Source organism: Xenopus laevis, chromosome 7L (genome assembly GCF_017654675.1).
Source record: "Xenopus laevis strain J_2021 chromosome 7L, Xenopus_laevis_v10.1, whole genome shotgun sequence".
Classification (NCBI taxonomy): Eukaryota; Metazoa; Chordata; class Amphibia; order Anura; family Pipidae; genus Xenopus; species Xenopus laevis.
This window is the reverse complement of record NC_054383.1, coordinates 22924519-22943704: the sequence shown is the minus strand read 5'-3', so window position 1 is coordinate 22943704 and position 19186 is coordinate 22924519. Positions and strand designations below refer to the sequence as shown.

General features: G+C 38.0%; 1 protein-coding gene across 2 annotated transcripts in view; it reads left to right on the top strand.

Moving 5' to 3' along the window:
• The window catches only part of LOC108696143 (STE20-like serine/threonine-protein kinase), a 53784-nt gene that overhangs the window by 20298 nt on the left and 14300 nt on the right, over positions 1-19186 (top strand). The window contains exons 4-13 of one of the 2 annotated variants that reach the window (XM_041568661.1): positions 4482-4631; positions 6618-6690; positions 7445-7639; positions 8545-8626; positions 8761-8889; positions 9263-10879; positions 11493-11623; positions 13041-13164; positions 13905-14084; positions 18818-18910. In XM_041568661.1, the coding sequence (XP_041424595.1) occupies positions 4482-4631; positions 6618-6690; positions 7445-7639; positions 8545-8626; positions 8761-8889; positions 9263-10879; positions 11493-11623; positions 13041-13164; positions 13905-14084; positions 18818-18910 (2774 nt within the window). The remainder of the gene's footprint in view (positions 1-4481; positions 4632-6617; positions 6691-7444; positions 7640-8544; positions 8627-8760; positions 8890-9262; positions 10880-11492; positions 11624-13040; positions 13165-13904; positions 14085-18817; positions 18911-19186) is intronic. The other variant, XM_041568662.1, reaches the window with a different exon arrangement.

Genomic DNA, 19186 nt, shown 5'->3' with positions numbered 1-19186 from the left:
AATCTCCCCACCCATTTACAAAAACTGCTTGAAATCAATTTTGAGTTTCAATGGCAACCAAGAAGCATAAAATATCTAGGCGTACATATAACCCCTGACAATAGGGGCCTTTCTGCAGCTAACTACCCAAAGGTATTTAAAAAAATATTTGACACTTTACGTGTATGGGAAACTATGAAATTGTCTTGGTTAGGTAAAGTTCATACCTTAAAAATGTCTACGCTTCCTCAACTTTTATACCTTTTCTGCACATTACCAGTTTCCCCCCCCCCCATTGACAATTCTATCCAAACTACAGTCACAGTGTCAGAAGTTTGTTTGGGGAGGTAAACGAGCAAGAATGAAAGCTAAGGTGACCCAAAGGAATAGACATAAAGGTGGTATGGGAATTTCTAACTTTCGAGCCTATTTTTATGCAGCTCAGATAGTGAAATGGCATGTCACAGACAATTCCCCGCTTTTGACAGAAATAGAACAACTCTCGGTTGGAAAAACCCTTCTTAGCAATTTATTATGGTCCAAGACTTACCCACAAGCTTCTCTACCCCCCCCCCCCCCACTGTGAATCATTCTCTACAAATCTGGAAATGTAATCTGGACTCTTATCCCCTCATGTCTCCCTATCGCCCAGCTCTTTCCATATTTAACAACCCAGATTTCCCCCCTTCGCTACGAGAAGGTTGCCTTTCTGTGGTGGTGACTAAATGATTTCTCATCTCTATACCGATTAACCCTTGAGCATAAATTTATCTCTATACAATCTTTAATGGAAAAGTATCTCATGCCTAGTTCTGAAACCTTCAGGTATGCTCAAATCCGCCACTATGTTTTGTCTATTGTGGGGAAAGACCCTCAAAATGTGCCTCCCCCACTATTTTTGAAAGGTTATGTCTTCACACTCTCCAGTTTAAGGGTGCAACCTCCAGAATTTACGATATGTTAATTCACCAGCAGCCCCTGAAGGATCTATGCTATATACGACAATGGGAGCAGGAGCTACACATTACCCTAGACGGATACAATACCCACCATGTTAAAGTCCTATCTTTACCTTTCTAACTGCCTGTTTTATTTTTTTTTCCCCACCTTTCTGTCCCTTATTTTTTTCTTCTTAATGGCAAAATAAGATTTGCTCAGTCTACAGACAGCAAATGTACAAATAATGACAATACAAAAGAGACGTAAAATAACACGTTTATTACTGTACGGAACAATGTAACGTTTATATGTTTTACCACTGCCAGATGTCATTATCCTTAATGCCATTATGTCTGTTTTTTTTTTGTTTTTTTCTGTATTGCAAAACTAAATAAAAATTATTATAAATAAGGATAAGAGAAAAAAAAAAAAAAAAGATATGGTTAAAAATGCCATATTTTATATAGTGAACTTATTGCACCAGCCTAAAGTTTCAGGCTTACTAATCAGCCTTATAGTGTGACATTTCTATTCTATGTGTACTGTATATTGTGAGTGGGTCCATAAGCTCAGTAAGTGACAGCAGCACAGAGCATATGCAGTGAATCGGCAGAAAAGAAGATGGGGAGCTACTGGGGCATCTTTGGAGACAGATCTTTATTGCTAAAGGGCTGTGGTTGCCTTGGGCTGGTACAGAAGCACAAAACATATTGTACAACATTTCTAGCTACTTCTTTAGTTCTCCTTTAACCTGCAGTATACATGTGCAATGCAGTTGCTGACTGCTGCTCCTTTCCAAGTGTGTATGAATCACTCCACTTTCCTTGCACTTGATCCCCCCACTAGTTGTCCACATTGTGCGTGAAAAGAATAATAAAGCATCCCAGTTGGCACTTATAATCGAATTCAATGTCCCTTATTCAGGATAGTAACACTAACAATAACAAAGTGTTCTAAAAGCTTTTACATGCAGAAGTCACAATCAGTTTTTGAAAGAAGATATATATAAAATGACATTTGGGACCACAAGTGCAGCATGCAAAGTGCCAGGTGTTTTATCTACAATGCAACTTTTTTAATTAGTTTTTTTAATAGTTCCAATATAATTGTGCCTTCAAGGGGGAGTTGAATCTGGCACAATTGTTCTGAAAATTGTCTTATTTCAGATGGCATTATTTCTGGTGCTCAGCGTCTAAATGACGTCTGTGCTCCTTTTGATGCTGGTCACAGTGATAAGCCTAAATGAGGAAGAAGGAAGTGCACATAGTGCAAAAAAATGGGTGCCATATTTGCACACTGCAATTGCCACAAGTCTCTCTACTTTGTTTCCAAGCTCAGAGACCAGCAGCGTCCCCATGAATACATTGCTGCCTGTGTTTTGCATCTCTGTATTAAAAAGGGAAAGGCACATACAGAGCTGTGAAGTCTAAATTGGAAGCAATTTTGGGTATCTAGAGTCGCCAAAATTTTTTTTGACTCCTAATAACTTTAAATACAAGCACTGAAAATAATCAAATCAGATTGAAGAGCTTCTATGAAGGAAGATATGGCAGAAGCAATTCTGTTTCCAAGTACGATACTTCAGTTTAATTTTGGATTGTATTCAACAGCAATTCCACAGCTATATGCCAGGTTCAAGATATATTAACTATTTAAAGTGATTTTAAACTTGAATCTGGGTCTTGATAAAGGTTCAAGCAGGGGACCGAAACGTTGACCTGTGTTCTTTTACCATTATGAATTAATAAAAATTGAAGATTTTACTAAAATTCCAGTGTGCATTCCTACATAAGAGGACTTATATACTAACGGCAAGGAGTAGCACCTGGGTTGATACTACTGCGTTGGAGTGCTTAAACCGTTGGAGTTTGTGTATATATATATATATATATATATATATATATTTTGAGCTTTGGCAGTGATAAAATGCCTTGTATGTTGTGTACTTAACTTCTTTCAATCAACATGGAAAATGCATTAGTATATTAAAGGAACAGTAACAACAAATTAACCTATAATATACTGTTAATTTTCCCTATTGTGAGTGTGGAACTCCCCCATTCGTCCATACTATTCACGTGACCTCTAGTCCCACATCCTGGCTATGGATTCCTTAACTCTCGCACAACACGGACATCAATTAAGGACACGTATCATTCAGGATCCTGTTAAAAATCCTCACATCCGTTATTATTATGATTTTAAAAAAGTTGTCAGCATTGGCACAGTGTACTAGACAAGCTACTGACGCGTTTCGTGCCCCATTTCCAGGCACTTCCTCACAGTATAGTATAGCATTCACAACACGTAACTTTATAGATACCAGTACACCCTAAGAAATCCTCAAAGGGGTGTTTAAAGGGATATATTTAAAGGTACATTTCTTCTACACGATAGTAAATTTACCTTTAAATATATCCCTTTAAGGATTTGAAAAAAGGAAAGGTAGTGGGAGCACTCCATGGCTAAATAAAAATATACTAAAATACAATGGAAGTGCTACGGATCTGGCCAATTTAACTACAGAGAGACATAGAGAAAAAGAAAAAAGATTGATCAATGCACATTCCCATGCCCCCTGTCACATAAGTAATTTATGCAGATGCGTGTATTTACAAAGTCAAAATTATAATCATAAAATTGATAAGCCACCATACCCACGTCAAAGTAAAACCCATATGGCGGTCCCTAACTATTTACCTCTGGTCATAATACTCAAATGCTAAAGTCTCCCGGCATAAAAGCACTACCTGAAATAAAGGTCTCCCGACCTGGGCATTGGTTTCAATCATAGAGCTTAGTCCTTGCCCGCCATTAGCACGATAACCTAGACCACAGCATTGGTTCCATGGGATTGATCCTCCCCTGCTTGCGGCTTTTAAGAGAGAGAAACTGCCCAGACCAACACCCATTTCCAAAGGCATGGGCCACTATTTAAAGGGACGGGTGTGGGGGTTCTACAACCACCCCTTTAAGGATTTGTTAGGTTGTAGTGGTATCTACAAAGTTACGTGTTGTGAATACTATCCTATACTCTGAGGAAGTGCCTGGAAATGGGGCACAAAACGCGTCAGTAGCTTGTCTCGTACAATCTGCCAATGCTGACAACTTTTATTTATTCATTATAATAAAGGATGTGAAGATTTTTAACAGCATCCTGAATGATGCGTGTCCTTAATTGATGTCCATGTTGTGAGAGATATAATCTAGTATTAGCAAACAGAAATCAGAGGTACAATAAACTGAGTTGGATTTATGTCCCGACTTCACAGCCCTGGCACATAGTCATCCCCCCTCCTACCCCATCAGTCATCTAACTTGTACATCTTTAAAATATTTCTGTCCTACACAAGGTACAGACTACAGCCTGACCCAGACCAGAGGTGCTGTGTGTATGAGAACTAAGGGGGGGACATCAGTTTGTGCTCTTGCACTTCTGCCTCAGGTCTATGTTTTAAAAAGATTTCTTGTATCTGCATTACTGACAGCTAGTGGTGACTTTATATAAGAGAACATTTTAGTGAGTAGTATATGGAACAATTAAAACCTGTGTTTCTTTGCAGAGCTGGAGAGGCCACTGACAGAACCTCAAATACGGGTTGTTTGTAAGCAGACCCTGGAAGCGTTGATATATCTGCATGAAAGCAAGATCATTCACCGAGATCTAAAGGCAGGCAATATACTGCTTACGTTAGACGGTGATGTTAAACTGGGTAAGTATACCGACGTTTAATAAATCTGTATTCTTTAAAAATCAAAATCGGTCTATCCCATAATTGTTATACAAGCTGGGTATAGCGGAGGTTCTTGGGTAACCCTTTGTCCTCTCATATTAACACCACATCTGTATTATACATTAGCAGCAAATAATTGGCTGTGTTAGATGTTCGGCAACAATAATTAAATTTTTCCTGAAATCTTATTTATTTCATAGAGGAGAAGTTATCATCTAGCTACAAGTGCTACAAACGTTATAGTATATGTTACCTGGTATCACACAGCAATGTTAATGTGTTAGAATTCTGAAGGAAACTCTCCTGAATATTTTTAACTTCACATATGTTCACCAAAAAGTCGGTCAGTGACTTAGTTCTGCTTTTATAACACACATTGGAAGCAGATGGGTATGTTGTAAAACCTTGCCAAGTCTTAGATCGTCTGCTTTAACAACGTATCCTGGCATTTGCCTCATTCCACATTTACCACAAACACATATTTCCAGAAAAAAATTACCAGATTTACCAGAAAAAAAATAGCTTGATGCAGTGATAAAATTCAATTGTGGAATATAGAACTAAAGCTATGCTTTGTATATGATGTAGGGAGCCTTCAGCCCCTGAGGGGACTTGAATATATGAATGGTAGAAGTTAAAGGGGTGGTTCACCTTTAAGTTAACTTTTAGTATTAACTAGAGCACTGCTGAATAAAAAGCTAAATAATTCAGAAACCACAAATAATAAAAAATGAAAACCAATTCCAAAGTGTCTCAGAATATCACTCTCATACTAGAGATGTGTGAGCCAGCCCGATACCCCTGGGTCGGGCGGGTTCGGGCTGACCTGGCACGTTTTTTTCGCAGGTGACCGACTTCCGACTTCTGCATCATACTAAAAGTTAATTTAAAGGTGTAAAGTGTAAAAATAAAAACTGGGTAAATAGATAGACTGTGCAAAATTAAACATATTTTTTAATATAGTTAGTTAACCAAAAATGTGTAAGTGTAAAGGCTGGAGTGAGGAGATGTGTAACATAATAGCCAGAAGACTACTTCCTGCTTTGCAGCTCTCTTGGTTTCCAGGCAGTAACAAATCAGATACTTGAGGGAGGGCCACATGGGTCATAACTGTTTCTTTTGAATCTGAGCTGAATGCTGAGGATCAATTTCAAACTCACTGAACAGTTATATCCCATGTGGCCCCCCTTCAAGTCAATGAATAACTCAGAGTTAGAGAGCTGAAAAGCAGGAAGTAGTGTTCTATTCTGTTATGTTAGACATCCAGTCACACCAGCCTTTATATATTACATTTTTGGCTAACTATATTAGAAACATTTTTTAGTTTGTACATCCAATCAATTTACCCAGTTTTACACTGAACTGTTCCTTTAAGAGGAGATCCACAGAGGGCTTTGTGTAGAAATAGCTATGCAAGTCCATAGACTGTCTTTACAAATACAAGTATGTGATGCCTTATCCAGAAAACCCATTATTCTGAATAACAGGAAAGCCATCTCCCACATAATCCATTCAATTGTGATTTGGAAAGATCACTTACTTGAAAACCCCATGTCCCAATCAATCTTGTATAATACATCCCATATATATTCTGTTGCTGATTGTCCAGTGGTAGCCAAGTAGTGGACTAATGTCTGCAACCTTGCTTCCCAAAATGGCTGTTTCCCCGTATTTGTCTTCCTAAGGCACAGTTGGGGTAGCAGGGTCAGCAATCGACACAAGAGAGGATACTTTTACGAAACATGTGAGCAAAGACTACATTTCATTAATAAAAGTAAACCTTACAAAGTACTCCATTTCATGGGTCAAAGAATATTTCATATGAAACACTCCTTGCCTTCTCAATGCTTACAGAACGCACAGAAAACATTCACAACAGGTCATAGTGTATATGATTATCTGTTATATAAAGAGCATACATTTAAAGATCGCTATCTATTAAACCTTGGTATTATTGTCTTGTAGCTGATTTTGGTGTATCTGCTAAAAATACAAGAACGCTGCAGAGAAGAGATTCATTTATTGGTACCCCTTATTGGTAAGCCCACTTTATTTTCTTCGATGGTTTATAAAATACTTAAATGTAGAATTTAAAGGTAAATGCTTATTCAACTAAAAATAATTTTGGCTTCTGGTGAGGCCTGAATTATGGAAGTTTCCGTACACCCCCACACAAGGTAGTTGTACCATTCCTCATCCCAGTGTGGAGCAAATTGTGCCTTAAACCCCATCGAACATTGGCTACTCCTTTGTGTGTCCCATTAACCCCCCTATGGATTTTACTCTAAAGCTGGCCATGGACGTGCAGATGTACCTTCCTATCGTTCGTTGCCGTTTCCCGACCTGCCACTAACCATTCAGATCAAATAAAGTAGTAAAAGAACAGATCAGACGATGTTCTGCCCCTGACAGAGCTACCAAAGTTATGTCCGACAAAAGCTGGTCTCCCACTGATATCAGCAATACATGCAGAGATATTATCGGTAGCCAACAGAAACTGTCCGATCTACTGAATGGCCGATCACCATCTCTCGAAAAATGTCAGGACACTACGAAAAATCGTACGAAACGGAGATTCATGAGATCCAATCTTTGTGTCTATGGCCAGCTTTACACTACTTAGCGTGTCGACTTGTACCTCATGCTTGACTCCTGGTCATATATATAGGTTGTTTTGTTGTGTTTTGTAGTTTTAAATGTTCAAAATAATAAAACTTTTTAACTTTAAAAAAAAAAAAATGTTGGCTCAGACCTTGGGTTTAATTATTCTCCTTCTATTTTTGCTTGTTTAGGATGGCCCCCGAAGTGGTAATGTGTGAGACTTCTAAGGACAGACCATATGACTTTAAAGCTGATGTTTGGTCGCTTGGTGTCACTTTAATAGAAATGGCCCAGATAGAACCTCCTCACCATGAATTAAATCCAATGAGGGTGCTATTAAAGATTGCAAAATCTGAACCCCCGACATTAGCACAGCCATCAAGATGGTAGGTGTTTTCGTATGACTTTCATGTGCTCCTTACACAATGCACATGCTAGTAGGATCTTTCTAGACTGTATTTCACTGAATTTTGCCTTAAAATCTTTTCAGTTCATCTTTTTTGTGTCATTACTTTTTAATGTGGATAAACTGGCATTTTCAATTCACTTAATTTTCCTCTTGTGTGGATTGAGAAAACATGGCTAATTGTTAGGTGCTTATGATCCACGAGCCAGTAAATCAAATAAGACATATTTTCACTATGTGTCTTGATACAACCTGCTAATCTATATTAGATATGCAATTTCTATTTCACTGATGCATTCTGGATTTTAATATAAAAAAAATACACACAGCGGGGTTGTCTTCCTCGGGACAAAGAAAGAGGAATAGCTGAGATTCAACATTTGGTTAGCACCTGATGTTAATTTTGGAAAAGAAGTGCAATTAAAAAATAACTTGTATACACTTCAGAAAACAAAGAAGGCCTTGAACTAGTTCTTTCATTAAAGCTTTTTGTACAGTATCTTCTAACAAATTGCATTAAAATAAGATGAGAGACAACAGGGTTCATTTACAAACATAGGCGCTAAATTGCATTAGTACAGTTACCCATAGCACACAATCAACATTTGCAATTTTTATAAGTCACTTAACAGTTGTAAAATGATAGCGAAGATGTCATTGGTTGCATGGACAACTATATTTGAACAGTCTATCACCTGTTTTAATAAATGAATTGGATTACGTAAAATCAAAGTGAACAAAAAATACCTCCATTTCTGACATAGGCTCATCCAGTTGGGCTTATGTAGAAGAGGTGTAGAAACCATTACCATTTTACAACCCCCATTAGGCTGGCAGAGTATGTGGAGTGGCTACACTCATCACATCTTGTATTTCCAATTCCAGGTCACCAGAATTCAATGATTTCCTTAAGAAATGTTTGGAGAAGAACTTGGATGCAAGGTGGACCACCGCTCAGTTACTACAGGTAGTTAAAGGCAAGAAGATGCATTGAGCATTTATATAAACAGTGTCCTGCAGAACTTTCTGATAACTGAAATTTCAGATTGACTAATATTTTGTTTCTGTTTATCATGCTGCTTACCACCTTGAAATTTTTAGCACCCGTTTGTCACTGTGGTAAATTCCAACAAGCCCCTTCGAGAACTAATAGCAGAAGCCAAAGCGGAAGTGTTAGAGGAAGTAGAAGAGTCTAAAGAGGAAGAGGAGGAAGATGGAGAAAATTCTTTGGTACATAAATTTAAGTTCTTATGCTTATTATGTCTCTTAAGAACGTGATCACATATTTTACCTATGCAAGTGGGCATTTGGAATGAATTGTTTTCCTGACCCCTATATGGAAATGTGGCCAGTACCTTGATCAACTTTATAACAACGTCGATTTTAGTAGTCCATTTGTTGTCCATTCAGAACTGTAGAAGCCAGACAGAATGTGCTGTTTAGCACATATTTATTTTTATTTCCAAAATATATGAATCAATTAAGATCTTTCTTTTCATGGATGTTGCTAACAGATTATATTTTATTAAGATAAACTGCATGATCATTTCTGAGTTGGCCCTCTTTATTAATGTTAATATTCTATATTTTTATCATCCTTTAGCCTATTCCAAATAAGAGAGCTTCATCAGACCTAAGCATTGCTAGCTTAGAAGATGACAAACTCATCCAGAATACCTCAACGTTAGAGCCTGTTTCTGAGCAAGCTGTGCCTACTGTAGCTGAAAATCAAGTTATAGATAAAGAAAATGTTAAAGTATCTGCACAAGTAAAGGAGGAAGGAGATAAAAATATAATTGTGGACCAGGTCAACAAAGATGCGTCCGTGGACCAGGTCAACAAAGATGCGTCCGTGGACCAGGTCAACAAAGATGCGTCCGTGGACCAGGTCAACAAAGATGCGTCCGTGGACCAGGTCAACAAAGATGCGTCCGTCGACCAGGTCAACAAAGATGCGTCCGTCGACCAGGTCAACAAAGATGCGTCCGTCGACCAGGTCAACAAAGATGCGTCCGTCGACCAGGTCAACAAAGATGCGTCCGTCGACCAGGTCAACAAAGATGCGTCCGTCGACCAGGTCAACAAAGATGCGTCCGTCGACCAGGTCAACAAAGATGCGTCCGTCGACCAGGTCAACAAAGATGCTTCAGAAGTAGTTCAGGGAATTTTCAGTGCATATAAAGCACTAAATGATGGTGAAACTAGTAGTCAAGATACTGTCAATGAAAAGAAAGAAGAGAGTATTCCTGCTGTGGAACTGGCCATCGGTAGCCTGAAAAAACAGAGTGAAGACATTTCTTCATTTCCAGAAGGCGGCACTGGAAAGACCACTCTTGAAAGTGAAAGTAAAGAGATAACTGATCAAGATGAGATTATTCCTACTGATTCTTTGTTACCAGAAGACGTTCCTGCAGTAACAACTGATACACTGATAGAAGGAAAACCAGAAATTTTTAACATCACTGAAAATCTTGAAAATGATAAAGCTGAAGTTAGCGATAACTATTCTATAAATGACTCTTCAGAAGTACAAAATGAAAGGACAGAGAGTATTCCTAAAGAAAATGGTATAGTTGAGGCAGCGCTTGATGAAACTGCCGATTCAGAGGTGCAGAGCAACCAAGGTATACATGTTGGGCATCCTGAAGCTGATTTGGAAAATAGTGAAATGCCTAATAAATATTCTCCTGAAAATCATACGGCTGCTGATAAATTAAATGAAGATAGTATATGCTCAGACAAAAAACAGGACTTGGTTGCAAGCACTGCTGTGGCCGACCAAGTACAGGAAAATGGTGATCAGATAGATGACATTCTGCCTTCAGAAGAAGGTGCCTCAGTAACAAACTCTGAGGAGTCCATATGTAAAGAAGCCAACAATGAGATTCATGATAATAATGTCGATGTTCTAACTAAAAATCCAGACAGCGTTTCCCAGTCGAATAAAGAATCAGAACAAAGTCCACCTTGTGATAATGAACTTAAGCCTTCTGTACCCAGTATCAGTGTTATATCTGCTGATCAGGAAGAGAAAGACAATAAAAGCTCCACCAGCACAACAGAAACCTTCAAATCAGAGCCAGACCATAACCCGAAACAGCCTGAAACAGATTCTGATTCTGGTGTGGGTTCTACAAATGACAGTGGAAGCATGGACTTGAATTTGTCTATCTCTAGCTTCCTCAGTAAAGGCAAAGACTCTGGATCATTGTCCATACAGGTACAATAACTGCTCGAAGGCACATTTTATTACTTTCTATAATTTTGCTCTGTGCATGATGTTAGCGGTTCTGATTGTGGGAGAAGATTTAAAGAAAGAACAAAAAGCATATGAGATTAAAGCTCTATGAAGTATGGGTGTGTGAGGAAGAAAGAATGAGCTGTGAAAAATGGGGAATGAGTGAGTAGTAAGGGATGGAGACAGTGAGAGTGTTGAATGGGTTGAAGTGTGTGTGTATATATTTATATTATTGAAAATTGCACATAAACCATTTACACCTTCCCCATTGAACTCCGGAATAAATTTTTAATGATTTCTCCTCTCACTCTCAGTCCAATCCCTTGTGTATAATGAAAAGCTTATTATGCCTAAGAACAGTGTACAGAACAGAGAGAGAGTCAAATCCTTCCTCTTAATTCCCACTTGGGTCTCCATATTTAAGTTATGAAACAAAAGAAAACTTGCAAGGAATGAAAACCATGGCTGATGGCTATTGATGTGTTTTATGTAGAACTATCACTAGCAGCATTTATTTACATTTATAGGTGTAAAGTTTTTTTTTTTTTATTGCACAAGGGCTTGTTGAAAATTTACCGCTTCCATTTTTATTTAGGAAAATAAAAGACAGAAGAAAACTTTGAAGAAAACGCGTAAATTCATAGTTGATGGGGTCGAAGTCAGTGTTACTACATCAAAAATAGTTACAGATAACGATTCTAAGAGTGAAGAGATGCGTTTCCTACGGTATGTTTAATAAATAAAGATCTTTTATTCTATGTTATTTAGAATTCGGAAACACCAAGCGGTGTTTGGCGGTATATCACTTTTTATACTTTTCTGTTAAGAAATGGTTCAGAAATAGTTTTAGAAATTGTGTTTAGGTTCAGAGATTATCTGTTTATTTCTTATATATGGCATGGTTTAGTAGTTTACTCCTGATTTTAGTAGGGATGCACCGAATCCACTATTTTGGATTCGGCTGAACCACCGAATCCTTCACGAAGGATTCGTCCGAATACCGAACCCAAATTTGCATATGCAAATTAGGGGTTGGAAGGGAAAAACATTTTTTACTTCCTTGTTTTGTAACAAAAAGTCGGCTGATTCCCCCCCTAATTTGCATATGCAAATTAGGTTCGGCCAGGCAGAAGGATTCGGCCGAATCCTGCTGAAAAAGGCTGAATCCTGGCCAAATCTCGAACTGAATCCTGGATTCAGTTGGGTATTCAGCCAGGATTTGTCCCTTTTCAGCAGGATTTGGATTTGGCCGAATCCTAGCGCCTGGCCTAACCAAATCCGAATCCTTAAAATCAAATGACTTTGTCACAAAACAAGGAAGAAATGCTCTCTTTTTCCCTCCCCCTCACTAATTTGCATATGCAAATTAGGGTTTGGATTTGGTTCGGTACACTGAATACTGAACTAAAGCCGAAGCCTAATTTGCATATGCAAATCAATGAGGGGGAGGGAAAAAGAGAGCATTCGAGGGTACGGGATCCAAAATAGTGGATTCGGTGCATCCCTGCCTAATTTATATAAGAGAATGGTTCCACGGACAACCTTTTTGTGGCACATAGGCCAATTTTGGACACTTTGGTGCCTGTGATTTTTAATAGCTGAAGGGTAGTGCCAGATCACCCCTCTGGTCACAGTTGTTTCAAAAGGGCTTGAGCAAGTGCCAGCCAGGTGATTGAAGCTTAGAAAAATGGCAGTATACTACCATCTATTGTGCGTTACATTTCCACCCATAGGCTAACCTGTAAGTACTGCCTTACTGCTTGGTTTTAATAAATAAAATTATATATAATTATACCTCTTGTTTTTCTACTCTGTAATTGGTTCACCTAATGTCCATTTAACATTCTATTTAGCTGCTTAGCCAAGGTGTGTGGGTATTGTCCTTACTATATATAATGGTCAATCAGCTTACCATCTCTAATATTTATAATAATATGATGATACTATTGGCATACATTTTTATATGACCCCTTATTCTGCAATGCTGTACAATAGAAGGGTGTTTTCAGTAATCCTACAAAGCCCAATACGGGAAGTAGAGAGATCCCTGCTCATTAGAGCTTATAATCTAAATTGAGAAGGATGTTTTTGATTTTTGAAACACAGTACATTTGTGATAATGGAGTTATTTATTTTAATTAAGGCGGCAAGAGCTACGCGAGTTACGACTTTTACAGAAAGAGGAGCAGAGAGCACAGCAGCTTCTTAGCAACAAGTTACTGCAGCAGAGGGAACAGATCTTCAAGCGTTTTGAACAGGAAATGACGGTAAATTCCGTTGACAACTTGCTTGTATAATGTGCAACATCAGAAGCGATTGTACAGGACTCCTAAGTCTGACCTTTGCGGGACTCTTTGCAGCATCACTAAATAATGGGAAGACTTTTTATTTTCCATCCTCTGGTGTTTCATAGTAACAGAAACCCAGGTTGACGTCTGTCTATTCCAGGGATTCCGGTGTATTACATTAGGGGGCAGATTTATTAAGGTTCGAATTGGAAATTTGAATTAGAATTTTCGAGTTGGACTTTTGGTCAAAACTCAGAAATTTGAGTCGGAAATAATCCGAATTCTAATTTGCGATTTATTATACCTGGACCTTGGGAACAATTCCATTTGAAGATGTTAATAGGCTTCCTGACATTTGAGTTTTCTTTGGAGAAAATACTCAATTTGAGTTAAGTCTAATTCGATTCAAGTGTTTGGGTTGTTAATATTCGTTCGAGTTTTAGATATTCAATTTTTTTCTTAAATAAGATATTCTAATTTCGAGTTCATTCAAATTTAAAAAAACTCTAATATTCGACTTTTAATAAATCTTCCGCTAGGCGATACTAATTGATACTAACTTAAATCTTGGGTTTGCAATACAATTAGTCCTGAGTAGCCAGATATACTTGAAAGGACCATGTATGTAGCGTGTTTCTTTTGTAATTTTGACTGAAACTTTGTGCTGGATGTGCAAACCTACTTTACAAAAATAACCTCAAACGTTGTTCTGTTTTAAGAGCAAGAAACGTCAGTATGATCAAGATATTGAAAACCTGGAAAAGCAGCAGAAACAGACCATTGAACGGCTAGAACAAGAGCATACAACCCGCCTGAGAGATGAAGCCAAGCGTATAAAGGGAGAACAGGACAAGGAGTACACCAAATTTCAAAATGTTTTAAAAAATCGAAAAAAAGAGGTATGGTTTTCACTGGATTTGCTTAATCATTACGTCAGTACTCAGATTTAGATCCTTTATGTTTGTATATTTAAATACATATCAGAGCTATGAATGCTAATGGATTTGCTTAATCATTACGTCAGTACTCAGATTTTGATTCTTAAATACATTTCAGAGCTATGAATGCTGATGCACTTCTTATGTTTTATATTAATACAAGTTAGCTGTTTGAAACAGCAACCTACAACTGCCTGCATTCTCGCCAAATAAAACGTTGATCAGGATTCTGAAGGTTGTACTTCCAAGCGAGTTATGGTTTGCCCTTACTATATATAGCTTGGTCGTACCAGTTTGTTTCCTTCTCAACTGAATATTTGCATATTAGTCCTTGAAGTTGCATTACCTTTGCCCTCATATTCATTACCGCTGAGAGGTTTCTTGACCTTCATTTATTGTTTTGTGACTGATAGATAAGAAAGTAGTCTTGGGGCGGAGACTGCTTAAAATGCAACAAAGGACATGTTATTCATGACAAGCAATAACACCAGGGGTTAAAAAGAAATGTTCAGCGTAATGCTTACCACCCCACAAAGCAACATTGTTCAGTGAGATGCAGTCATGCAAAGGATAAGCGGAAAGCAATGCCATTAATACTAGTCTAGTGTTATTATACATGCCCTAAGCCTTTGTATCCATTGCCTTGTTGGTTGTTTTTATGGTATATTTTACCTTCTAAAAGTAGGGATGCACCAAATCCAGGATTCGGCCTTTTTCAGCAGGATTCGTACTCGGCCGCATCCTTCTGCCAGGCCGATCCAAATCCAAATTTGCATATGCAAATTAAGGGCTGGAGGGAAATCACGTGACTTTTGCCACAAAACAAGGAAGTAAAAAAAAAATTCCCCTTCCCATCCCTAATTTGCATATGAAAATTAGGATTCGGTTTGTTATTCGGCCGAATCTTTCCTAAAGTATTCGGGGGTTCGACCGAGTCCAAAATACTGGATTTGGTGCATTCCTATCTAAAAGCCACCCTCAATGTTGTGACTTTTGGTGTGTTATTCAAGAAACATTTTTTTTTTTTTTAACAATATAATCCAAATTTTTAGTGGATAAAAAAACCTCGCAATTTTTCTAGATGTATTATTCCTTGAGGATGGGAAAAGTCTAAATCCCAAAATCTGGCATCGCAGACCTTCCAAGGTTGTGTGCAAGTCAGTGGGAGAGGTCCCTGTCTGTTTCTGTGGTCTGCTCTGAAATTGGCATTTTGGGCTTAAATCCCAAAAATTTGAACTTTTCAGATTTTCGCTTTATTTTATCGAGTGTTTACCCGATCCGATTAAATCGTGCTATTAAAAGGTAATTTATGTGTCACTATCCCTTGATGTGAGGGTGATTCAATTCTTTGTAGCCTCCCTCCTACACTTTTTAAATCTTTTTTCTTCAGATAGTTGATCTCTGTATTTGTTCTCTTTGCTTCCCTCTGGTTTTATAATCACATTTTGGGCACATGCAATTCTTCTGTATGACGGATCTAAATCTAGATCGCATTGGATGAATGGGAAGTGCCTTGTATGGTGCAGCCCACATAAAGAGTTATTCTGTTTTCAGTTAGTGTAGGTGATGATAGGGTTAATTTCATTTAAAGGATACTGTAATTGTAGCGTTAATCTTATAAATTATATACATCTATGTATTAATTGTTTTTAATCTTTTTTTTTTTGTTTTTACTTCCCTACACATAATGAGCTTTTTCCCTTTAATTGGTGGTTGGTCTTTAGTATGCTGGTGTTGTAGCTTATTAATATTTGTCTGCCTCTGACATGGTATGAGGGATACAGGTGGTGGGATTACTTTCTTTTTGGTTTCAGCTTAATAGCTTTAATTTTTTTTAATTATCCCCGACCTTTTTTTCCCCCAAACACCATTACAAGTAGCTAGTTGTTGAAATGACCATTAAACCTAAAATTATCATTATAATTATCATTATCATATGTGACATTCACAAATATGGGTTCTGAAACATGTTTGAATTAAACTGCATATACAGGTATGGGATCTGTTGTCCGGAAACCCGTTATCCAGAAAGTTTCGAATTACAGACAGGTTGTCTCCTATAGACTCCATTTTATCCAAATAAATCAAAATTTTTGAAACTGATTTGCTTTTTCTCTGTAATAATACAACAATGCCTTGTATTAGATCCAAACTAAGATTTAACTAATCCTTATTGGAAGCAAAACCAGCCTTTTGGGTTTATTTAATGTGTACATGATTTTCTAGTAGACTTAAGGTATGAAGATCCAAATTATGGAAAGATCCGTTATCTGGAAAGCCCCAGCTCCCGAGCATTCTGGATAAAAGGTCCCATACCTGTACAGTTTTAAAACGCTGATGTGGCTATTAGTTCTATTTACATGAGCATTCCTGGCGTTTAACCTACTTAATGCAGCGAGCCTTTAATGCAGGGGTCCCCAACCTTTTTTACTTGTGAGCCACATTCAAATGTAAAAAGAGTTGGGGAGCAACGCAAGCATGAAAAAAGTCCCTTGGGGTGTCAAATAAAGTCTATAATTGGCTATTTGGTAGCCCCTTTGTGGACTGGCAGCCTACAAGAGGCTTAACTTGGCAGTATACTTAGTTTTTATGCAATTAAAACTTGCTTCCAAGCTTGGAATTCAAAAATAAGCACGTGATTTGAGGACCCTGAGAGCAACATCCAAGGGGTTGGAGAGCAACATGTTGCTCGCGAGCTACTGGTTGGGGATCACTGCTTTAATGTAACCCCAGTGATGCCGCCAGATACCTTAATGTTGGTACGGCTTCCTCTGCAGCGGACAAATACACTTTTATATGTACCTATAACGTTTAAATGGAACAGTCCTCAGCACTTTGATTATTTTAAAGTTATTCTGCCCTGACCCCAAGCCCAAGCTGTCAAAATAACATGATAATATTGAGCAGCCTTTTTTTCTTTTTTTAACATATATATACTTGTGAATGCTACAAATGTTATATGCAGTTGCATTGTATTTTAGGTTTACTGGTTTTGTAATCGAGAGTAGTCAATAGTCAGTAGTTTAATTAAAAAAAATCAGTTTTCTGTTTATCCATATATGTGTGTATATATATATATATATATATATATATATATATATATATATATATATATATATATATATATATATATATACATGTTTCTGGATAGGGAACAAGACAACCTCGTAGCCATCCATTCGATTTCTGCTCTAGAGCTTTGCAGTCTATTGACATCCTTGCTGTTAGGATATTCTCTTTCCTGCACCATGTTGCACTGCTTGCCTGCTGCCATACCATTTATACATTTCTAAAAAAACACTGTTTGGCTAACCGTACCATATTAGGGTGGCAAATCATTCCACATACTATATTCTATATCACTGGCCTTCCACATGCTTAAATACAGTTAAAACATCATATACACAAAACGTATATTAAAAAGTATACGCATGTAAATCCTGCAAATTCTATCCTTATAAATGGAGCTTTGTGATGTCACTTGGCCTATTGAAACGTCAGTTCTGTAGGAAAGTCACCCACAGCTACATTATGTAAAGATATTTGAAAAGTTTCTTCTGAGTTCCATAACTCCTTTGGTTCACTTCATGGCCCATTTGCCTTACTGGGGTTGTTCACCTTTGAATTAACTTTTAATATGATGCAGAGAGTGATATTCTGAGACAATTTCCAATTGGTTTTCATTTTTATTCTTATTCTTATTCCTCTCCAGTTTTCAGTTTCAGCAATCTGGTTGCTAGGGTTCAGATTACCCTAGCAACCATGCATTGATTTGCATAAGAGGCTGGAGTATTAATAGGAGAGGCCTGAATAAAAAGACGAGTCATAAAAAGTAGTAAGTAACAATACATGTGTAGCCTTAGGGCTCTTACACACGGGCGTTTTTTTCGTGTGCTCCCCTGCGTTGCGCTTTCTTCAGTTCAGCCTCAAGGGAGCGCAGGAGTAGACGCACTCAATTATTGTTAAGGGGGCTGTACCCACACAGACGAATGTAAGCGCCAAACGCAGGTGGGACGCAGCATGTTGCCGTTCAGCAATTACATGCGTCTGTGTGAGTACAACCCCCTTCACAATAATCGAGTGCGTCTAATCCTGCACGCAAAAACGCGTGAGAGCCCTTACAGAACATTTGTTTTTTAGATGGGGTCAGTGACCCCCATTTGAAAGCTGGAAAGAGTCAAAAGAAAAAGGCAGTAATTCAAAAACTATAAAATAAATAAATGTAGATCAATTGAAAAGTTGCTTAGAATTCTAGAACATACTAAAAGTTAATTTAAAGGTGAAACACACACACACACGAATGTCCTGTTATCAGCACTCACCAATTGTTGTGTTACAGGCCGGGTGCTCACCATTTCTCTTATAGTTCTCATTTCTCACAACAGGATTACACTTTTCCCTGAAAAATCCCCTTTTTGTACATGTTTTTGCATTAGTTGATTAAAGTGAAATTCAAAGTCAGTTTTTTCCTAAAAACGAGGCCCTTGTTGTACATGGAATGAGGAATGGTGTATGGAATGCTTCAAAAACACACCCGTTTGGCTTCTCTTTTCATTCTCTAGACTAAACCTAAAGATACACCCTGCAGACCTCTCTTGCACAGTGGTGTTAGTTACTCACTTGCTTCCTATAAGCACTTTCCTTCAGTAGAAAGCAGGTTTTGTTTCCCCACCTTGTGCATGCTTACACTGTAGGTAATTAATGAAGTGGAGACAGCACCTAAAGAGCTGAGAAAAGAGCTCATGAAACGCAAGAAAGAGGAGCTTGCACAAAGCCAGCGTGCTCAGGTAACGGCAGTCGCTTGGTGCTCTTATACATAGAGAACTAGAGAAGCTCTTCCCTGATTTCCCTGAGCGCCTGAAAAACTGCCTGTCAACTAACGTTTAGGGCAAGATCACACGTGGCGTTTTTAAAAACGTACATCCGAGCGTAAATGGGCACAAAATGAAGCACTTTTGAATAAAATGGAATACGCACTATAGCAATTCCCACAGGGCACTTGCGAGCCAACATCATCCACAAGACACCAGTTTTTGCTTATTTTAAAGAAACGCCAATACACC